We start from the raw sequence: 24,565 nt of genomic DNA, 5'->3' as shown, positions 1-24,565 counted from the left end.
AGGTTGAAAATGAAGACTCTATGCATGTACATAAACTCTCTCCTTTTTCTTTATTTTATTTTCTCTTCCTTATTTATTTATTTTACAACACATTATCAGCATGAGACTCTAATCAAAATTTAGAAAGACTCGAATAATAAATTTTTATTATGTCGAAACTCTCTCATTTTGAATTTAATGCTCTTGATATATTTAGAAACAACTACTTATCATGGATATTAGATGCTGAAATTCATCATGATTCAATGGATCTTGGAGATACCATTAAGGCTGAAAATAATACATCCCTGAAGGATAAAGCCAAAGTCATAATCTTCCTACATCAACATCTTGACAAAGGATTGAAAAATGAATATTTCACACTAAAAGATCTTGCAAATCTGTGGAAAAACCTTAAAGAAAGGTATAATCATCAAAAGACAGTGATACTTTTTCAAGTCCGATATGAGTGGATGCACTTACATCTTCAGGATATTAAATCCATAAATTAATACAATTCAGTAATGTTACAAATTACCTCACGAATGAAATTATGTGAAAAAAAGATAACTGATAATGACATGTTGGAGAAAACTTTCTCAACCTTCCATGCCCCGAATGTGCTCCTGCAGTAGCAGTATCGAGAAAAAGAATTTAAAAAAATATTCCGAGCTAATTTCTTACCTTGTTGTTGCTGAGCGTAACAATGAATTGCTTCTAACAAATCATGAAGCGCATCCAGCTGGCGCCGCCCCATTTTCTAAAGCAAATGTGGCAAATTATAATCCCAAAATAGGTAAATGGCAAGGTATTTTGGTAAAAAGAAAAACTATAGAAGGAAGAAAAATTATATTCACAAGAAAGGATCTCACCAGAATTGGGATAATGAAAGAAATAATGGGCAAAATAAATCATCAGAAAATAAATATTTTCGTTGTAATAGAAAGGGCCATTGGTCGCATACCTATCGTATCCCAAAGTACCTAGTTGATCTTTATCAAGCATCATTGAAAAAGGATGACAAAGGAAAGGAGAAAAATTTTATTTCAAAAGATGTTGCTAAAAATTACACTACTCATTATGAAGTATTTGATTTCTTTAAGGATTCTGAAGAAAATATTAGTCATTTGATCAATGATAAAAAAGTTTAATATATCGGTTTATTAAGTACTCATGTAAATAAACAATGTTAAGTTTTATTCCCTATGTATTTGAATTTCAAGTATGATGTAAATGAATAATGTTTAATAAAATATTTATGAATTTCAAAATTACTAAGTGCATCAAGTTTTAAAATAATAATAAAAAATTTTAGTATATGATGTACAGTAATTCTTAGAAAAATAATTTTAATCAGAAATACAATTTCATTGCGTATGTACTTTTACTCATTATATTATTATTATTTTCTTGGAAGAAAATGGTAAGGACATATAATGAAGATGTTTGCCTTACGGATAGTGCAAGTGCGCATACCATTTTCAAAAGTAATATATATTTTACTCATCTTGTACCAAAAGAAGAATGTGTTAATATCATTATTGGCTCAAACAATGTGATAGAAGACTTTGGAAGAGCTACAGTTTTGTTTCTCGAAGGAACAAAATTCATAATAAATAATTCACTATTATCTACTAAGTCTCTAAGGAACTTGTTGAGTTTTAAAGATATTCGCCGAAATGGATATCATATTGTAACAATGAATAAGAAAAATTATGAGTACTTATGTATCACAACCCATGATTCAAATAAAAAGGTTATATTAGAAAAGTTTTACTCACTTTCTTTTGGGTTATATTATACTAAAATTAGTGCAATTGAATCACATGCCATTGTAAACAAGAAGTTTACTAGTTCAAATGAATTTATAATTTGATATGATGTGGAGAATTATTGAAAACTCCCATGGACATTTACTAAAGAACCAGAAAATTCTTAAATCTAATAAAATTTTGTTGTGCTGCATGTTCTCAAGGAAAGCTAATTTTAAGGCCATCACGAGTAAAGATTATATTCAAGTCTCCGGAAATCCTAGAAAGAATTCAAGGCAATATATGTGGACCTATTCATCCACCATGTGGATCTTTTAGATATTTTATAGTCATGATAGACGCATATTCGATATGGTCACATGTGTGCTTATTGTCTTCTCGCAACCTGGCGTTTGCGATATTACTTGCTCAAATTATTCGATTAAAAGCACAGTTTTTAGAAAATCCAATCAAAACAACTTGTCTTGATAATACTGGTGAATTTACTTCCCAAGCCTTTGATGCTTATTATATGGCTAACGGAATAAGCGTTGAACATCCAGTAGCTCATGTTTATACACAAAATGGGTTAGCAGAACCACTTATTAAATGTCTCCAATTAATTGCTTGACCCTTACTTATGAGAACAAATCTCCCAACCTCGGTTTGAGGCATGCTATTTTACACGCCGCAGCATTTATTCGTTTGAGGCCAACAAATTACCATTAGTTCTCTCCTAAGCAATTAGCTTTTGGCCAATAGCCAAATGTTTTCCATTTAAGAATATTTGGTGTACAATATATTTTCTCATTGCACCACCTTCTTGCGCTAAAATAGGACCCCAAAGAAAATTGAAAATATATGTTAGATATGATTCTCCCTTTATAGTGAGGTATCTTGTTCCCAAAAAGGAACTCAATTGGAATGCATCATCCTTGATACATTTAGATTTTCGACCAGGGCAATGTGAACTAAATGTTTAAAAGATTATACATTTACAAAGAATAGCAAATGAATTGCTTGATGCATTTTTTGATACGAAAAGGATAACTAAATCCTATATACCAGTTGAAAATGCTCCAATTCGATTGATGTCCCAGTCGGACAAATGGCCACTGAAACAAATTCTGTCAAAAGCGTGGTAGACCTATCGATTCCAAAGACAAAAATTCTCGAAAAAGAAAAGAGGTAAATACTATTTCTGTTGAAAAAGATAAAGACATAGTAAAGACACCTGCAGTTATCCAAAATTTTGATATAGTTTGAGCCAGAAGATGATCAGGTACCTGAAAATTATAAAAGTTATGAGATCTCGATAAATTATGTGTTCTCAGGAGAAAAAATGAGATCGAAATAAGACAATTGTCAATTAAATATTTTCATATAATGTGGCATTAAATATCATGCATGAAAGTAAGGATTTAGATCCAAGAACAGTCGAAGAATGTCGACAAAGAAATTATTGGCCAAAATGGGAAGAAGCAATGAAGTCTGAGTTAGACTCACTTACAAAACGTGAAGTCTTTTAGACCTGTAATCTGTACACCAGAAGATGTAAAACCTGTTGGATACAAATGGGTATTTATGAGAAAATGAAATGAAAAAATGAAATTGTACGCCACAAAGTTCGACTTGTGGCACAAGGTTTTTCACAAAGGCCAGATAGAGATTATGAAAAAATATATTCCCCTGTAGTGGATGCAATAACATTGCATTATTTGGTCACTTTATCCCCATACCATAAATTACATATGCATTTAATGGATGTGGTAACAGCCTACTTATACGGATCATTAGATCTTGATATCTATATGAAAGTCTCTAAAGGATTGAAGATATCTAAATCATCCAATGAATATTCACAGGGGTTATACTCAGTCAAATTGTAAATATCTTTATATGATCTAAAGTAATATGGACGAATGTGGTATAATCGTCTTACTTAGTATCTAGCCAAAAACGGATTTGAGAATAATGATATCTGTCCATGTATTTTCATAAAGAAATCTGGATCTGAATTCATTATAATTGTTGTGTACGATGGTTTAAATATCATTGGAACCCCTAAAGATTCCAACAATCATAAAAGCTCTAAAAGAAGAGTTTGAGATGAAAGATCTTGGAAAGACTAAATTTTGTCTCGACCTGTAAATCGAGCATATAAAAAATGGGATCTTTATTCATCAAACAACATACACAGAAAAGATCTTGAAGAGATTTTATATGGATAAGTCATATCTATTAAGTACCCCAATGATCGCAAGGTCTTTGGATGTAGAAAAGGATCAATTCCATCCTAAAGAAGAAAAATATCCTTGGCCCTGAAGTACCATTTCTTAGTGCTATGGGAGCACTAATATATCTTGCTAATAATACTCGACCTTGCATATCATTTGCGGTGAATTTACTTGCAAGATATAATTCATCTCCAACCAAAAGACGTTAGAATGGAATCAAATAAGTTTTTCGGTATCTTCATGGAATAGTTCATATGAGTTTATTTTATCCATATGAATCCAAGTCACAATTAGTTGGCTATGCAGATGCTAGATACTTGTCTAATCCACATGAAAGGGAGATCTCAAACAGGATACCTATTCACATATGGTGATACAACTATATTATGGAGGTCAACGAAATAGACGATAGCAGCAACATCTTCTAATCATGCTGAAATACTAGCAATACATGAAGCAAGTTGTGAGTGTTTTTGGCTCAGAAGTTTGATCCAATACATTCTATCATCATGTGAACTGACTGATCATAAGATAGTCCCAACTGTTCTATTTGAACATAATACATCATACATTACTCAACTTAAAGGTGGAAACATCAAAGATGATAGAACAAAGCATATTTTTTTCTAAATTCTTCTTCACTCATGATCTTCAAAATCAAGGAACAATTGATGTTCAACAGATCCACTCACACGATAATCTGACAGATTTATTTACAAAGTCACTTCTGAAATCCTTCTTTGAAAGACTGGTACATTAGATTGGGATGCGCTGATTCCGAGATATTAAATAATGTCGACAAGAGGGGAAGACTGTACTCTTTTTTTCTTAGTCAGTTTTTTATCCCTATTGGGTTTTTCTTGACAAGGTTTTTAATGAGGCAGTACCCATTATAAATGATATTGTACTTTTTTTCCATCATTAAAATTTTTTTTTCATTGAATTTTTCTTTAGTAAAGTTTTAATGAGGTATAATCTTAAATGATCATCGAAGGAGGAGTATTGTGATAAGGATGCATGAGGTGGATGCCCATTAATATTTGGGAGGCTCAATTTTTCCATGGTGGAATGCTTATGTTATCAAGAGAATTTACATTTAACGAAGGTTGAAAATGAGGACTCTATGCATGTATAAATAGGGGTATAATCTGAAGCAATACACACAACAATAACAAACATTTCTCTCTCTCTCACTCTCTCTCTTTTTATGCATTACATAAACTTTCTCTTTTTTCTATCTCTCCGTGGATTTAAGTTACAATATATATAATATTAGTAAATATATAAATCACTTTTATTATAATGAGATAATAGTATAAGTGAATATTAATATTAGAGACTTCTATTTACATTTTTTTTATTTTGTTTTTTTATTTATTTATTTTACAACAATATTAAATAATTAAAATAATGCAATAAATAATTATATTCAACCATTTGTAATATTTTGCCAAGTTAATATAATTTGTAACAAATAATAAATGAAATCATATTTGTTATGAAAAAAAATCTATTTATATATATATTTTTTTAACTTAAATAAAAAATATATTTATTCCATTAATTATTTGAGGCGAGATTAGGGCTGGCAATTTATACCCTATCCGCGGGTACCCTACCCGGCCCAACCCATTCGGGTAGGGTAGGGTACGGGTGTGTACCCTACCGTACCCTACCCTACCCTACCCACACCCCCATATATAACATTTTTTAAAAATTATATGCATAGTAAAGGAGGTGAGAGTTGAACCCTCAACCTCCTTCATGTGCAACAAGTAAGTAACCACTAAGTTAGCTACTAACTTTCATAATATATTGCATTTGTATATTTATGAAGTTACCATAAAATAAAAACTAAACAAAAATAAAAAGCATATATAATTCATGATTCAGAAATCAGAAACCCTAACCTAATACTAAGTGGGACTCTGTGGAGGCTGGGAGCGCCGTTTCTTCTCAAGCCATAAGCCTCAGTGCTTCACTGAAAGCCCCAACTATCCTTCCTCGTTCCTCCATTGCCGCCACTCTTCTTCCTCCTCTGTGCTCTCCTCGCAACGCCGCTGATTCGTGACCTTCTCTCCTCTCTACGCTGCTGCTCTGTGCTCTTCTTGGTATGAACTTTGCGTTTGAATCTGTGAAAATTGGGGCTTTACCTTGCGTTTGAATCTGTGACTTTTGCTCCTTCTCTGTATTCAACAGATTATAGTTCTAATTTTAGGGTTCATGCTTTTTCTGTTTCTTTTGGTATTTTTTTGGCTAGTTGGTTTCTCCTTCAATTCTGTGCCTATGAAGCTATGATTAATTTTCCCCATTTTTTCCCGTTTTTTAAATTTAAACTCTTGTATTAGTATGGTCTCTTACTAACTTAGTTTAGTCATCACTCAAAAACAACAAAAGCCTTTTACAGTTGCTTTCTGTTCACATAATCTTGAAAAGATCCAAAAACAAACGTGTAAAATATTAATAAATATATAGCAGTTGTGCATATCAGTATAAAAATAACAATAGTTTAATATTCTGCTATCTTCTTTCAATTAGTTTAAATATATATGTATCAATATCTGTGCATATCTGTGTCTATTTTTCGGTCCATGTAATTAGATATCTATAGTAGCTTTTGCTATTGAGACATTTTCTATGATGCTCAATTATTTGGTCATAGTTATTTAAATTGGATATTGGTATATTAGTTAAAGAACCGTAGGCATTATCTAACTGTTGTTATTAGTTTTTTAATCCTTTTTTAATGTATTGGGGGGAAATATTGTACATATACACTTGGTAGAAGTGGAAAGGAGAACCACGTACTATAATAGCTAGTCTTGTTGAACAATTCTTTGAGTTAGCTTTAATTTAAAGTCATATTAGGTGACTTATGTGTACTGTCATAGAATTGAAAGAGTAATTGAATGAGAAGAGTTAGATGAAGTGATTTTGTTACAACGGTGGATCACATACACATTTACAGTTTTACACTATACATATATGGTGACTTTTATGATGGCTTTTTTGAATTTTAATGATTTTTTAGCATGTTTGAATTTTAATGTTTAATTATTTATTTTATTATTGTGTAGGTAATAATGGATAGTACCAACATGGATGTAGTGGCTCAAGAACAACAAGAAGAAACTCCTGTTGAAGAAACTGCTAATTTTGTTCCAGACGAGTCTACCTCTGATGAAAATAGTAACAAATCTTTATTAAAAAATGTTTATTGGCAATACTTTAGTAGATATAAAGAGGGAGAAGAGCGGAAGGCAAAGTGCAATCATTGTAAGTCTGTTCTTGGTGCCAATCCAAAGAATGGGACTACAAATTTGAAGAAACATGTGCTCCATTATTGTAAGAGAATAAAATTAGCAAATTCAAGACAATCAACAATTGCCGAATCTCTTCAAAGACATAGAAAGAATAGTTCAGATACTTTTATATTTGATACATCTCACACAAGAAAATTGATTGCTAAGTCCATTTGTATGCATGAGTATCCTTTGTCATATGTGGATCATGTTGCAACAAGAGAAGTGTTTGCTTCAATGCAACCAACGTTTAAGATGTCAAGCCGAAACACAATCAAGAAGGATATCTTTGAAATGTACGAAGTGGAGAAGTTTAATATAAACAAGATGATGGATGCAAATGATAGTCGAGTGGCTATTACAACTGATATGTGGACTTCCAACCAGGAAAAAGGATACATGGTTGTTACAGCACACTACATTGATAGCTCATGGAATTTGCAAATGCGAGTATTGAGGTAATACCTTAAACTTTGCTTCTAGTATAAGATATACTTTCTAATGCTTGATGTTCTTGTGATATTTTTTTATCTGATATATTTATAATAATTTTTAGCTTTACTTATGTTCCTGCTCCTCATTCAAGTGAAGTTCTCTCTAATGCATTAATGAAAGTTTTGTTGGAGTGGAACTTAGATAGAAAATTATCAACTATTACATTGGATAATTGTTCTACAAATGATGCTATGATTGATGTATTGTTGGGACGTCTAGACTCAAATTATTTGTTGTTAGGGGGTAAGTTATTGCATATGCATTGCTGTGCTCATATTTTAAACCTAATTGTGAAGGATGATTTCAATTTAGTTAAAGAAAGTGTGAAAAAAATTCGTAATAGTGTGGTGTATTGGACTTCAACTAGTAAAAGACATGAAACCTTTGTGAGTTGGTGTAGTAAGTCAGGTGTTCCCTTTACCAAAAAATTATCTCTTGATTGTATGACTAGATGGAATTCCACTTATGTGATGTTAGAAACTGCATGGTTGTACAGAGATGTCTTTGCTCGACTAAAACAAAAAGACTCTAATTATAAAAGTGTGCCAAGTAACGAGGAATGGGAACTTGCAAAAGAAATTTGTGGTAAATTAAAACTTTTTTATTATGTGACTCAGTTGTTTTCTGGAACTCAAGTTCCAACTGCCAACATTTACTTTAATAAAGTATGTGAGATACATGTTGGATTGGAAAAATGGGCTGTTTCTCCTAATCCAGTTATTAGTAGCATGGCATGTATGATGAAGAGAAAGTTTGATAAGTATTGGGAAGAAATTCATGGCATTATGGGTGTTGCTGCAATTCTAGATCCTAGGTATAAGCTTTATGGGCTTGAATATAAGTTTGCTAGGATATGTGAAGATCCTAATGAATGCACAAGGAAAGTTGAGAGAATCAAACAGGCATGTTATGAGTTACTTCATGAATATCAAAAGAATACATCTAATTCAAGCAATATGTCAGTAGAATCTACACAAGAGCTTAGGGTTAATGCAGATGAATATGATGATGTTGGTTATCAATTATATATTAGACAAAAGAAGAAGGAGAAAGGTTCATTTGTGAAGACGGAATTTGATCACTATGTAGAAGAAGATGTTCATCCTTTAACTCCTGATTTTGATATATTAGATTGGTGGAAGATAAATGGAGTTAGGTTTCCAACTCTTCAAAAAATTGCAAGAGACATATTTGCCATTCCTGTGTCTACTGTTGCTTCTGAGTCTTCTTTTAGCACAAGTGGCTGTATAATTGCTAATAGTCTTCATGAAGATACGGTAGAAGCTCTTATGTGCAATCAAAATTGGTTGTGGGCAGAATATTATAAAAGAGGTTATTTATGTTTTCAAGTTTTTTAATTTGTATACAAATTATAATTGTGTTAAAATTATATATAATAAAATTGTTGTATTTGATTTTTAGGTGGAAAATCTGATTATCAAACTGCTAATAAAGATGATGATGCATTTTTTGAACTGACGGAAGAATAATGTTGCAAGAACTTGAAATTAAAAGAAATGTTTGAAGACATTTATCTTTATTTATGTTATTTTAATTTTATTAAGAACTTAATTATTATGCTATTTGTAATTTTATGTTGAATTTGTTTAGGATTTAATTATTTTTAATTTTAATTAAAATTTAATTTTTTATTTTATTAATATAACAATATGTATGTTTGTAATTTTATGTTGAATTTTTTAAAGATTTTATTGTTTTTTATTTTAATTTGAATTTAGTTGTCTATTTTTTTATTTTATTAATATGTATGAAATTTGGAATAATTGAGTTTTATATTTTTTTTAAAAAAAAAATTGATATCTCTGCGGGTAGGGTAAGGTATGGTTTTGTAATTTAGGGTGCGGGTAGGATTCGGGTTGAGAGATTCTCAACCCGCAGGTAGGGTAGGGTAGAGTTTTATTGAGATTTTTTACCCGCGGGTAGAATTAGGGTAGGATCCAAACCCTACCCTACCCTACCCATTGCCAGCCCTAGGCGGAATTAATGGAGACATAAAGCCACGTATTAACAAATATTAAGAAACTAAAAAATTATGTAAATAGACATCATTTTATTTTAAATTTTTTTTGAATTATAAACTATTTTAATATTTTTATTATTTGTGTAATACATTATAAGTACTATTTATCTTCTAATTTATTTAAGTTACAACTATGTATGAATGAAGTATTTTGTAAATAAATAACAAAATTAATATTTACCTACATTTAAAGTATATTCAAGAGTAAAACATACTAATAAATTATTTCAGACTTAAAATTACATTAATGTCCTATTTTAATTTTTGTTACAAACATGTTTTAAATGATTCTATATAAATCAAATTAATTAGATTTAATTTACACTCTTTTAATATAAATCGAATAAATTAGATTCGGTTTACTACTAATATAATATACATATGTAAATCGAATTTTAATATAGTAAATAGAATCAATTGGATTTGATTTACTATATATGCTATATCAATAGTAAATCAAATTAACTTTATTCGATTTACTAATGAATATCACATATATAGTAATCGAATCAGTATGATTGGATTTACTATTTGTAACAAATTATTGACATTTATTACTTTTAAGTTAATTAAGTATAAAATTTATGCCTTTGATGACATTACTTCTAATTTAAACTTAGTTTTACAAATTATACTCTATTTCACAAATTAAATAATAATTTAATTAATATAATATTTTAACTATTTCTCAAATTATATATTGTATATATATAGTTAGTCATTTTATAATGTATAACTATATGTTACTTTTGACTATGAAAAAAATATCAAGTTTTGACTACTATGCCACCTTGTGAGGGGCTATACTTTATTTTAACTTTTTTAACATCAAAAGTTCTAATAATGATTCTTTAAATATTAATGAGTTAAAGGATAATTTTTAATGAATTTTTAGAAATCGTTTATTGTTCCGTTTTAAATTCATAAGTTTATAAAAAGGTAGATTTTCTGAAATTTGAACTAAAACACAAAAGTGAATTTTTATTTTTATTTGTTTTGATTTTTTGATATTTTATTTGAATCTAAATGAGGGATATTTTTTATTGACATTTATGTTTTAAAGTTAATATAGAATAAATAAACAATGTCAATAATCTATTACAAGTAGTAAATCGAATCAAGCTGATTCAATTTGCTATATATGTGCTGTTCAATAGTAGATTTATTATTGTTACAACATATACATGCTAAATCGTATCCAATTGATTCGATTTACATAGAATCATTTAGAACATATTTTTGTAAGAAAATTAAAACAAGACATTGGCATAATTTTAAATCTGAAATAGTTTATTGTATTTCATCTAAGTAAATGTACTTTTCAATTAAATTATTTTTATTTTTATTTTAAAAATATTTATTACATTTTTTTATTTTTTATTTTTATCTTATTTGTTAAGTAAACATTTTCTAAAATTTAAACTGAAAATTTTATTAAATATTGTTTCTGGATATGAATTTATTGATTAACAGTATATATAATTGGTAATTCAATGACAAATAATATATATAGAACTTAGATTATAAGGATGATCATGGAATAGTTAGAATTATTTTGAATGTTACATTATTTTAATTTGTTTATCATTTGTGTAATGTATGATTAGTATATATATACCAGTTATTTACAAATTAATTGAAGCTATAACTATATCTGAATTAAATATTTTTTAAGTAAATGAAAATATGATATTTATCTGTATTTAAGATTTTGTCAACAAAAATTTAAATTAATTATTTCTTTTTTTTTTTGATTCCATAGGAACAAAATAACAAAAATTGTCAATTTTTATTTCACTATTATAATACTTTTAACTCATACTTTAAAAGTATTTATAGTCATATATTTAATTATTTTTTAACATGTAATTTTTTTAGTTATTTTTTTATTATTTTTATTTTTATCTCATTTGGTATCCAAATTTGTTATGAAATTATTAGAATATTTAATATTAAAAGTTTAAACCTGAAAAATTACGCAAATTATGTAAATTAAGGAAAGCATTGTTTAGCCTCACTCTGACATAGCAAACTTACCATCTTCTCCTATGTCATTACTGACTTTAAAGTTATACTCTTGAAAATTTCCAACCGATCTTATTCTCACGGTTAGCTACATATCTTCTTCTACTTGTCAACTTATCCTTTAAACACGTCATTTAGCCATCTTAGCCACTAAATATATTCATCCACCGCAGACGTCACCTTAAATTTTACCTTCTTTTATTTAATTACTTCTGTTTCTATTAATATGAGTTTTTTTGTTTTTCTCCTTTTTATATTATTTTTTGTTTTAACTTATATTTTTCTTTTAGGTTTGTCTTCAAAAATTCAGGTATATCATTCGCTGGATTGCTGTTGATGATTATAAGAGGGAAGAAGTAGAACTGGTTAGAATGAACAAAGATGTTATAGAATATAGATGCTTTTTAAATTTTGTTTTTTTGTCTAATTAGTTATTGTTGTTTTTCGGTCCATATATATATATTGTAGTTTATTTAAAAAAAGATAGATTATCGTGTGTTATATTTTATTTTATTAAGTAATGTGATTGTTATTATATAGTTATATTTATTTTCAATTTATCAGTGGATATTTAAATAAGAAAATAGAGAAGGCATATAAAAAAAATATACCATAAATTTTTAATCTTTTAAACAATCAAACAACTCTATTCTAAAAAAAATAATATTTTTATCTTTTTGAAATTAATTAAAAAATATTTTATTCTTTTTAAAATTAATTATAAAAAGATATTTTTGTCTTTTTAATTTATTTTTATTTTTTTTGTTTCCCACGATATCCCTCAACCCAATCGGTCAATGACTAATTCATTGCGATACTAAATTCCATTTAAAAAGTTTATTGTTGGCCAACGAATTACTGTATGCACGAAGCCTGATAATATTAAATATTTCCAGGTTGTCCAGTTGTCCTATGTTTTGTCAATTTGTGTATCTACGACTCAAAGCGTTGAACTCGGCACACGTGTGGAGCCATTGCAGTGAGTGGACCTTATTTTTTGAACTAGAATCATTGGGCCTTTGATTTTTTTATATAGTGAAATGGGCCATGGAGATCTGAATATGTAGTGACATGCAATGGGTTATTTACTGTTTAACAAGTATATTAAGTTTTGATGGTTCATTGGGTAGTAATAGGTATTCTCTAGAAATTATTGCTGGTAGTGAGATTATGCCATGGTTAGTCTCCCCGAAAATGATTTGGAAGGCGTGGTAGTTTGAAATTGAAGGAGAAGATTGTATAGTAGATATGTGAGGTGGAGTCATGGCGGGTATAGTGTTCCCCCATGTAGTTTGAAATTGAAAGAGAGGCATGGGCGGCACAGTATCCCCCATAAATGGATGATTCAGTTGTGAAGTTCTCATTTGAGAAATGAGCAAGAATCAAATAATAATGGAGTTAAATTCGTTACTGTGTATGCTTTACTTTGTTGGTTATTTTAGTCAAGTCAGGGAACATGGGTGATCATTGTTGAACATCAAATGGTAGCTGGGCCAGAGTATATTTAAGTATTGATTTAGTTGTTAATTTTAGTTGGGTGCAAAGGTGCAGATAATGATAAAACTAAAACGATAATTTTGTATTAAATAGGTGATGAAGTAATAGAATAAAGCAGACACCATACACGAATAACAAGTTTGGGAGGAGACAATAATAATGATCTTATCATTTTATCATATGTTGTGGTATTAGCCTATCACGTATGTCGAATATCACCCTTATATGCTAATCAGTTTCAAGCCAAAATATCCTATTAGTAAACCCTTCATTTAATTGTACTGATAAAAATTCATATGCAACTCTTCCAATTTCTTTGGAACCTATTGTTTCTATATTGTTCAGTATGGCATTCCTTAGTGTATTTAGAGGATCAACATGCAAATACGCAATATCATAATCGAATTACCCTCAAATATTACACCTTTTCATAATTTTTTATTGTTCTATTGAGATAAATTACTACAAAAAGAACTGATTCTTATCCATGTGCATGTAAAGAAGAAGCATAAAGACTTAGAGTAAAAAGATAGATGTAGTGTGATTAATGATAAAGCTAGCAAGTTCTTTATATAGAGGGTAATTTTTTTGATATAGTCATCTTGGATGCAGAAACACCTAATTAATTAGATATGTATCTCGAATACTGTGACCACATTTTGTGTCTCTAACTATATTTCAGGTACTGTGACCCTGTTTACGTGTCTAAATATATCTTGGTTATTGTGACCCTATTCAAAATACGATTATATATTGGATACCGAGTACCTGTTTTTAGTTATGCGTCACATCCCGACTGCACCCAGGATATATTCAACTTTGATAGTCTCATATCCTGGGTACTCAGTCATGGGGATATGAGTTTAATAAAATTTGGATCATAGCACCCGAGATATGACATGTGTATATCAATAAATACACCGTAGTTTATGTATTTTGGTAAATAATATATTTATTTATTTTAAATAAAAAATATTATAAACTTGTTAACCCTCCTAATAAAGAGTTTGATAATCCATGTATCATCTATAAAGTTGTATAATTTGTCCCCCTTAAAAGATGCAATTTAAGCCTATCGCAGGCAAAATCATTCTTGCGCAGAAGCACGATGTCCTTAGGATTTGTCACACGTCCTTCTACATGTGCAGGGACGGACTTAGGGGTGCAAGTAGAGGTCTTGGCCCCTCCCCCATATTCTTTAAATAAATAATAATAAGTTATTAAGTATATAAAATTATTATATATTATATAATGTTACTTTTTGTTTGAAAAATACATTTAGTATTTAGTCTAATATAAATAAGAGTCCAGTCCAAATATTAATGATCTTTAATATCTAAAAAGTAAGTAAAATAATGGAATGATTTTATCCAAATGAGTTCAATAACCAAAAGAAATTTGACACTAGAATGCAAGCTCAATATTATAAATTTGATTGTTTCTAATCATGTTGAATTAAGTAACTTGTGCATTTTTGAGTTATGTTAAGGATTAATAAAGACAGGAAAGTCTTTAATGTATTATTTGATTGATAATTTGATTAACTTAGTATTAACTCTTTCTGTTTCAACTGCTACAATTGATAGATCTCTTTTAGCTATGAATATTGTAAAGAATGGACTCGGAAACAAAATGAAAGATGAATTTCTTGTTAATTGTCTTTTGATTTACATTGGAAAGAAAATTATTGAAAGATTTAATACAAATTCTATTATCAATAAATTTTATAATATGAAGAATCGACGTGCACCATTTCATTGGTAAAAAATAGGGTAAATGACATAAACAATTCAAATGGCATTCAATATTACATGATAGTCCTAAAGACAAAAATGTTACATGCATGTCTAATTTTGAAAATGTAACTATATAAATCTAAACTAATCAATTCAATTTACATTTTCTCTATATAAATCAAATCAATTGGATTCGATTTAGCTAGAGAAGTGGTAAATCAAAATAGATAGATTCAATTTACTAAAAGATGAACTTTCAGGATGTAAATTGAAGTAGCTAGTTTCGATTTACTACATTTGATACACCAGTAGGTAAATCAAAGCTTAACGTATACAAATTTGTAGGACTCGCAATGGCTAATGAAGATTTAGTTTTTGTTCACTATAGAGGGACGATTAAGAAAAAATGCGAGAGAATAAAATTTACTGATAAGGATCAGTTGAATATTTTTATTCCGAAAACTAGGATTGCATGGCATGAAATAGGTGGAGAAGTTATTTTATAGGTGATAGACAGTGACGAAGATTTGCAAGTTTTGTTTCACTATTGTTGTCAGTTTCTTGAAGTGAGAATCCATGAGCTATTGTCTAAGTTTGGAGCTGTGCTTCAGAAGGATCGAATCCGAATCGTCAATCTTTAGTAATGCTAGGAGCCTCTAGTTTAATGCGTATTGGTACCTCTTTGTCTGTGCCTGTCATTGCACCTGAGGCAGTTTTGGTGGCATCACGTCCTTCGCAGCTGTCTTAACCGTGATGCTGATGGACAAATAGGTGATAATCGACCTTTTGGTCAACTTGCTATTGCAATGGCCGGTACTCCTGTTGGTGGAGAACTAGATGTTGTCAAATATGTACTACGAGATGATGATGATGATGTATAACCTGCCATAATTGATGAAGATAGCGATGATGATCTAGAGGGAAGTATTCTAGTTAGGTGTGGTAGAGCATCTAGTTCGGAAACTCAACAATACCCCCCACATTTTTTGACTTTAGACTTGGAGGCCATGACATAACAGGGGATTATCGAATGTAGCATCTGGATTTGAGGCCAGAGTTACAGGATACAACAGGTCTTAAGCATAAAGACTTATAGCATCCGCTGTGAGATTGAGTACAGAGTGCTAGAATCTGATCATATCAAGTACCATTGAAAGTGTAAGGAGTTTGAAAACGGCTACACATGGTTGATTCGGGTCACTCTTCGCCAGCGAAAGGGATCTGGGAGGTAAGAAGGTATAATAGATCTCATACATATTTGACCACGTCGATATATAGTGATCACAGGATGCTTGATTATCCTGTTATATATGCTTTCATCTCTGCCTCTCCCTCCGCATCGACCTCTACCTCGACCACCACCCCTCCCTCCCTGTTGACTGTGACCCCTAGCTCGTCTACGGTCTCGACCCCTCCCCTCCATTGCATCAATCGCATCCTCGAGCCACCTCCACTCATGTGCACTCGCTTGTGTCCCAACACGACATCTTTGCTCAACACGATACCTGTCTGGAACATCAAGAACCTACCCTGGACCTCTGTGTTGCCTCTGTCAAGATTGCAACTTCTCTAGGGTCACCGAGGAAGAGCTTAGGCGACAAAAATCTCCTTTCATGCTCATGTTAGCACTCCAAGTACGCCTGTGACGCTCTTGGGTTTGGAACGACATCAAATCGTAACCATGTTGGGCCCTGTGAGTCCAATAGAGGTGGCAAGTTTGTAACGTACTCGAAAATTACCGATCACAGCCTTTGCCATCATTCAACATCAAAAAATCAATGTTGAGTGTGGCACGAGGTCGATGCTATACTCCACCAAACTGTGGTAACACCCTATCCACCTGATGTCACTATCACAGCAAAATAGATCAATGCCGTAATAGCCCTCCATAACGCTATATGTTGAGACTCTAGTATCTCAGGATGCATTATTTGAACAAGCTCTGATGAGTTATAAAGCATCCACGTGAACTGTTGAAGAGAAAAATGATTGATGAAGGTCGTACATAAACAATAAAAAGTTATATAACTTAACAATAATAACCTGAAAGCTAAAATACTCACATCCCCAGCTTGAGGTAAATCTATCTTGAGCCTCCAATGTGCGACTCTAGGCCATTTTTCGCTCAATGTTGGCTGATATGCTGACCACCTGCCACCCGATACATTAGCTCATCAACAGCCATATACGGAAAACATATTAATCAACATAACTTATTTAAAAATAAATACCTCGATGCAAACAGCCAATGAAATGTGTCAAACCCATCAGACCTGAAATCCGAGAAATTCCAAAAGATCCATGACTGAAGGAGATGCAATGGACCAACCAACTTAACGATGTTTTTGTTGGCCACACAGCACCTGCATCAATATAACCCCAAAAGAGCAGTGGATCTCCAGTTGTATCTGCCCTTATCCTCTAACATAGCTACGTACGGTAACCACTGGATATGACAACGTGTACCAAACTTGTCCCCAAAGAGCTAAGTCGATAACAGCATCATCATGTACGCTCTCGTATACCTCCTAACTATATCCTCGTCTCCGCCATGAGAAAACTCACTAAATGTATCCTACATCCAAGTGCACTTCATAATAAACTTGTTGATGCAGCCCGCAAGAGGTAAGACACCTAATAGGTCCTCGAACCAAGTCTATGTAGGTCGGCCACCTTCAATGTACCTGTCAAAATTTCTCAGACATCCACTAACATACTCACCGTCAATCGGGAGGCCTAACTGGTACGTGTAATCGTACACTCCCCGAATGGCATATGGCGAACGCCATCTCTCCATAAATGCATTGACAAGTGGCTCATCCCACGAAAACCAGTGTTTGTTCATCCTTGCAAGATGGTATAAGCCGATCATCTGCAAGTACGATATAGTCCTATCGCCCAAGAACATACCATGTTTCCTCCTCATGCTGGTAATATATTGGCTGGGATACATAATGATAATTTTTTTTAAAAGCCATTATAATTAACAAAATAATACATTGAACGAATATTAAATTATGCATGTCCTTTTGAAAATAAATACAAACATCCCAAATTATAATCTTACAATGCCCATATATTAAACAAATTCAAAAAAAATCAAATTTAAACTAAATTTAAAATCACTTAGAGAATTCTAATAAAAAAATTTAATGTAAAACATATTATAATCTTAAGTCACTATTATCACTGACACTTTTAACTTAAAATAAATCCTAATTAAACTTTTAGTTACTAAATATTCTAACATTTATAACATACAAATCCTAATGAAATCTCTAATCACTACTCTAACTAACATTTATAATAATTACTCTAAGTAACATTTGTAGTTTTAAAATTCTAACAAACTATTAAATCACTACTCTAACTAACATTTGTAATTTAAAAATTCTAACTAACGTTTATAATCAAATACTCTAAGCGACTTAATATTGACAACATTTCTAAACTATCTTGAACAAAACTTTTTTTTCACTAACCTCTTTATTAATACTACCAGTAATATGGGCAACTTCATCCAACAAGTAAATATGATCTGAGTTGTTTTTCATGTCCGCAGTTTTAAATCTTGTCATGCTTTGACATCACTTTTATCTCGTGTGGGTATATATATATATATGTATATTAATCAAGGTTCTGAAAACCGGTTCGAACCGGCTGGTCGAACCGGTTGAACCGTGAACCGACACAAAAAACGAATCGGTTAGATGTTAAAACCGCAGATTTTAAAAATCGCCGTTGAACCGCTGAACCGGCCGGGAACCGATCGGTCGAACCAAACCGTGACCCGGCCGGTTTTTTGAATTTTGCTAAAACGCTGTCGTTTTTGTGTGGAGGAGCACCGAACCCTAATTTCATCCCTAACCAAAACGCGTTCTTTCACTTCTTTGCCTCTCTCACACTTAGCCACTGTCCAGAGCTTCTCTCATCAAACTCCTGCTTTTCCCTCACTCCCTCACTTCCGTCCAACCACTGTCTACTACTGTCGCCGTCGCAACTTCCAACTTTGAATAGCCACCGCCTGCTCCCTCACTCCCCTTCCTTCGCGCAGCAAACATCGCAAACTTCCTTCCTTCCATCGCACAGCCACCGTTCGATCGTCGAAGCCTCCATCGCGCAGCCACTGTCCCGCCGCGCCAGCTCTGTTCCACCGCGCTCCCTTCAGCGGCGTCTACTCTGTTTCGTCGCGTGGCCCTTCCCTCGAAGGTATTTTTTATTTTTGTAACTGTAATTGTGGTTTTAGTTTGTTGGTTAATCAGTTAATCTGTGATTTATTTCTGATATTCTTGATTTCAACCTTGCTACTATTAATTTTTTTATTGTGTATCACTATGCTAATTATCTATTAGATTAATGGGTTGCTGTAAGCCTGTAATATTGATATTGGAAACATTGCAAACATTGAAAACATTGCTGATGGGCAATATCATGTGCAAACATTGTATGAACCGATTGGTGTTGCTGGTCAGATTATTCCCTGAAATTTCCCTCTTCTCATGTTTGCTTGGAAGGTTAGTGGCTCTAGTTACTGGCTCTTCTTTTTAATTTTGCTCTGGTTACTGGTTCTGTTTAATTTCTGAATACTTGGTTCTTCTTCCTTTTAATTTCTGAAAATTTTGTTCAAAATTTCATTTTAATATTTTATGATTTTTTTGTAATTGCTCTGGTTACTGGCTCTGTTTCATAATGTACCAATGTTAGTGTAATTGCTATTTTGTAATTGCTGCTGGTTGCTGTCATGTACCACTGTTCTGTTTCTGTTCAACCATTTCCATTGCATTTCAAAGTTCTAGCTCCCTCTCCCTGTTCTGTTCGAATTTCAGAACATGCTCCAGCCTAAGGTAATTTATTTTTCTTTACTTGTTCTTTCTTGTATTAATTATTCAGTTATTATTTTATTTAATTGTTGTTTTTAATGATTAGTATGTTGTTCAAGTTTTTGTTTTCTTGTTGGTTTGCTGTATTTTAAAACTTTAGTTGTTCTTGTTATTTTGATTTTCAATTCTAATTAATCTTATTAACTTGTTAATTTGATAAATTAATGTTTTAGTACTGTTCTTAACTTTCAAATTTTAGATTGTTAAGTTGTTATGTTGTTCTTGATCTTTTGATAATTTGTTAATTTTATAAATTGTTAAGTATATAAATTGTTCATGATGTTGATCTTAATTAATTGTTCTTGTTATTAGAAAGAGAATGGAATTGAGGTATATCAGTTTACAGGTAGCTATAAATTAAAAAGATGACACTCACTGGGCAGAGCTGCTTTGTTACTTCATTAAATGTTTTTTTTTTTTTTGGGTTTCTGATGCAATACTTGAGATTAAGAATTGAATGGAAGATGAGCAATATTGACTTTCTTTTCGTTTGATTGTTTGAATATGAATTCAAAATTCTGTAAAACTGACTTTTACTAGGAATCCTACAGCTTGCTCAATATGTTTCAGTTTCTCCCAGGCTGAGGCAGTTATGATATAAATATGGAATAGAAGAAATAATCTCAAATGGTTGATTGGTGCTCACCTCATTAGTGGCCTCAATACACCATCTCTCTAATTCACCCAATCTTACCTTTACATACTCTCTATTGCTGAATGAACAACACTCAAAATGTTAGTATTCTCTATGCAACAAATTGACATATAATATGAAGATGGTGAATAATTAAATGGTTTGTGATTGATTATTTTTTTTTTTTGTTATTTGACTTTTGTGTTTGTATTTGGATGAGATTATAATATTGTGGTTGATTGTAATACTTTTAATTTGGATAATATTTTAAAGATTATTAGTCTATAATTATATTTTTGTGTGTTTATTTATATTTTAATTATTATTTTTTTATAAAACGGTTTTTCGGTTCAACCACGGTTGAACCGGTTGAACTTATAAACCAGTAAACCAATAACTAGAGCGGTTTGATGACCGGTTCGGTTTTCAGAACCTTGATACTAATAGTAAATCGAATCTACCTAATTCGATTTACTTTGGCCTCCTTTTCCTATAAATCGAATTCAATTATTTTCATTTACTATGGGCCTTAAATCGAATATCTTTGCTTCGATTTATTATGGAAAAGCCAAAATCAAAGCGTTTTCCTACTAAATTGAAGCTAGTTAGTTCGATTTACCATTATTAATATTAATTCAAATTCATTTAATTCGATTTACATTGAAAAAGTGTAAATAAAATCTAGTTGATTCGATTTACATTGATATACAAACGAGACATTCATGTAATCTGTTTAGATTTAGGACATTGGTGTAATATTAAAATCCATACTATTTGTTTATGTGAATTACCCTAAAAAATACACCTTCAAAATATATTCTCTATCAATATATTTCTATAATACATCTTATATAATTTATTTGCATGAATCTTATTTTAATATTATATATATTATTAGTCCCCATAATAAATTTAGGTATGTGTATGTATCGAGAAAGAATTTTGTTTTGTTTTTTTTTTTCCATAGAACCATCATGTTGTTAGAAAAATGTGTTTGCATTTAGAAAATCTGCTAGGAGTTCTTTGAGCAAAAAGATTGTTTCTATTGAATAGGAGTTGAATTTAGCCAAAATGTAAAAAAAAGATTTAATTTCTGTTTTTTCAAGTGCAGCTAATTTTTTATTTTTTAAATTTTTTGTTATTATTAATAAAAAATAATTCAGATTTTACATGATGTTTGGTATTTGATAGTGTTGGATTTTTTTTTCAGTGTTTTAGTTCACAGTGGTGGTGTGCATGGCAGACATTATTATGCGTTTATAAGGCCAACTTTGTCTGAGCAATGGTATGCAAAGTGCTACATAATATCAACACCCCCCTTTCCGTTGGGGAATTTGAATTATTTTGAGACACAATAATATATATAATTAGCTAAGCAACACATTTGGTGAGAGTTGTTTACTTAGCTTGTTTCAAGTTTTGATGTTCAATAATATATATAATTAGTCCGTGGTATTTGATGATTTGATCCCTTCAAATACTAGAATGTACGTGTTAATGCTTCAATCACTTGTATTTTTACTGTTGGTTAAACTTCTATTTTGTAATCTTAGTTGCTCTATTCTTAAAAAATTTGCACAGAGCATATACAATGAATAATTTATAGCAGAAATTGAAGAAAGAGCAGGAGAAAAAAGAACACAAAAGGAAAGAAAAGGCTGAGGATCACCTTTACACTGTTATAAGGGTTCTTTGTTGTTAACTTATTATTTGTCCTTATAAATATGCTATTAGTTGCTAGATGCAATTGCACCTAGCTATTACTTAATAGAATATAATGCTTCTTAGATGGCATGGGATGAAGATCTTGCAAAGCAGATTGGAAAGGATATATATTTTGATCTTGTAGACCATGACAAAATTAGGAGTTTCTATGTCCAAAAGTAGTTGTCTTTTAACACATTTAAGCAAGGTTTTGAAAACCGGTTCGAACAGGCCGTCGAACCGGTCGAACCGTGAACTGGATGCTAAAACGGTTCAAACAATAAGAAAAACTGTGAAATCTAAAAACCGGGATTGAACCAGTGAACTGGCCGGTAACTGATCGGTCGAACCGAACTGTGACCCGGTCGGTTTTTGAGCTTTGCAGCAAAACGCTGCCGTTTGGAGCTCTGGAACCCTAAATGGCTAAATGTGATGAACGCTGAGGCTTCTCTGTTCTCTCTTCTGAGATCTAAAAGTGAAATCTGAATCCCTAATGCCTTCGCCCTTCGCATTTCACAGTTCAGCTTCACCATTCTCATCATTCATCAAGGTTTAGAGAGAAGTAGAGAACGCCATCACCCATCACGATCTCATCGGCGCACACGGCCACACGGGTTCATCGTCGCGCAGTCAGCTATGTCGCGTAGTGAGATTCGTCGCGCAATCACTTCCTTCGACCAGTCACCACTCGTGTCGACGTCGCTGTCTGTCTCCCACTCTCCCTATTGGCCTGCTGCATGTTCGGTTGAAGCGTTGAAGCCTGAAGGTGCCTTTGAGACTGAGAGAAAGCCTTCGAGTTCCAGTTAATTTTTATTTTAGTTATGAACTTATGATTATTCATTGAGTAGCTATGATGAACTCTGAATACTGTGATACTGTGATGAACTCTGAGTCTCTGATGCTATTTGATTTTGTGACATGATGAACTCTGAATTCTGAAACTGTGAACTCTGATTTTGTGAACTCATTTTGTGAAGCTTTGAAGGTGCCTTCGAGCTTCCAAGAGTTCCAGGTAATTTTTTTAGTTATGAACTTATGATTGTTTGATTAAATCATTGAATAACTGTTGCATGATGAACTGCTAAACTATGACTGTGAACTCTTTGATTGAGTAGCTCTTTAATTTTGCTTTGTTTACTATCAACCTCAAGTTATGGTTTTGGATTGAAAATTAGGATAATTCTGTTTTCATGCTAGCATTCATAAACACTTTTGGCATATTGGTAAGTGAAGTTGAACACTTTGTTAAAGGAATATATGACTTGATGCCTATGAAATTGTGAAGGGTGATGTTTCAGGGTCTCTGGTGGAGTTTGACAGGGCAATTGAGTTGGACCCTCGTCAAAAGGCGTGTATGTTTATAAGCATTTTAAAAAAAAGCGTTATATCATCACTTTGGATTGGAATGATTGTAAATTGAATTCAAGTTACATGAAATTTAGTTGTTCTCATTGTGTTTGTAACCAGATCTTTGGCAAAGGGGCCTCTCCCTTTACTACCTTGATAGGTACTCACTCTACACTCTTCTGTTATTTATTTGAGTTTAATTACTATTCACATGGAATTGCATATTTATAATGTATTGCTTATGAATCTGTAAAAAGGGGGACTGAATTGGATTCCCATTTTGTCGTAGATTTGAAGAAGGAGCTGAGCAGTTTCGGCTAGATGTTGCACAAAATCCGAATAATACCGAAGAGTCCATATGGTGCTTTCTCTGTGAAGCTCAACTGTATGGAGTGGATGAAGCACGAAAGCAATATCTTGAGGTGAGTCATTAATTATGTTACTGGAATTTAACAAGAAAAACGAATATGTGAATCTTCACAAATCTGCAGCAAGTTATGGAGGATTTTGATTATTGATGACAAACTTGGATCATTTTGATGTTGCTATGTTATGTTTGATTGGTTGTTTTATTTTTTTACTTTTGAATTTGTATCTGAATGAGATTATAACATTCTGGTTTATGTAGTACTTTTAATTTGAATGATATTTTAAAGTTTACATTAGACTATAATTATATTTTCATGTGTTTATTTATATTTTATTTATTATTTGTTCGATGACCGATTCGGTTTTCAGAACCTTGCATTTAAGGTATCGCATCCATGAGTTTTAGCTATTCTGCAAGAAGTGTTTTTTTACTTTTGAGTAGACTTTTTGGCCGCCGACCCATCTTATAATTGAATATTTTTTTGGATGGTCAGGTTGTGCTCAGCATCCCAAATAAAGTGCAGCTGTAACAAAGAAGGTTTAAATTTAGGTAAACAATATAGAGGAT

At 31.7% G+C, this 24,565-nt stretch overlaps 2 protein-coding genes across 2 annotated transcripts; both read left to right on the top strand.

The window, feature by feature from the left end:
* Positions 1-7,050: 7,050 nt before the first annotated feature.
* Positions 7,051-15,944, top strand: LOC127745489 (zinc finger BED domain-containing protein RICESLEEPER 2-like). Its single transcript, XM_052258256.1, has 6 exons — positions 7,051-7,727; positions 7,826-8,007; positions 8,242-8,722; positions 8,798-9,041; positions 12,121-12,195; positions 15,777-15,944. Exons 1-6 carry the CDS (start codon positions 7,051-7,053, stop codon positions 15,942-15,944), a joined length of 1,827 nt encoding a protein of 608 aa, XP_052114216.1.
* A 6,973-nt stretch (positions 15,945-22,917) lies between these two features.
* LOC110278536 (uncharacterized) lies at positions 22,918-24,265 on the top strand. Its single transcript, XM_052258255.1, has 6 exons — positions 22,918-23,047; positions 23,259-23,293; positions 23,567-23,633; positions 23,749-23,788; positions 23,918-24,050; positions 24,257-24,265. Exons 1-6 carry the CDS (start codon positions 22,918-22,920, stop codon positions 24,263-24,265), a joined length of 414 nt encoding a protein of 137 aa, XP_052114215.1.
* Positions 24,266-24,565: the final 300 nt, after the last annotated feature.

This window comes from Arachis duranensis, chromosome 3 (assembly GCF_000817695.3).
Source record: "Arachis duranensis cultivar V14167 chromosome 3, aradu.V14167.gnm2.J7QH, whole genome shotgun sequence".
Classification (NCBI taxonomy): domain Eukaryota; kingdom Viridiplantae; phylum Streptophyta; class Magnoliopsida; order Fabales; family Fabaceae; genus Arachis; species Arachis duranensis.
The sequence above is the reverse complement of the archived record's forward strand: the minus strand, read 5'-3'. Positions and strand labels throughout refer to the sequence as shown.

What these genes read in the sequence shown, in the direction of transcription:
- LOC110278536 (XM_052258255.1), top strand. Translation starts at nt 22,918, where the DNA reads ATGTCGCGTAGTGAGATTCGTCGCGCAATCACTTCCTTCGACCAGTCA. An exon ending in GGACCCTCGTCAAAAGGCGT is followed by an intron (nt 23,634 to 23,748) that starts GTATGTTTATAA and finishes GTTTGTAACCAG; the next exon opens with ATCTTTGGCAAAGGGGCCTC. An exon ending in TCCCTTTACTACCTTGATAG is followed by an intron (nt 23,789 to 23,917) that starts GTACTCACTCTA and finishes ATTTTGTCGTAG; the next exon opens with ATTTGAAGAAGGAGCTGAGC.
- LOC127745489 (XM_052258256.1), top strand. Translation starts at nt 7,051, where the DNA reads ATGGATAGTACCAACATGGATGTAGTGGCTCAAGAACAACAAGAAGAA. An exon ending in TTGCAAATGCGAGTATTGAG is followed by an intron (nt 7,728 to 7,825) that starts GTAATACCTTAA and finishes AATAATTTTTAG; the next exon opens with CTTTACTTATGTTCCTGCTC. An exon ending in ATAGTCTTCATGAAGATACG is followed by an intron (nt 9,042 to 12,120) that starts GTAGAAGCTCTT and finishes TTTTTCTTTTAG; the next exon opens with GTTTGTCTTCAAAAATTCAG.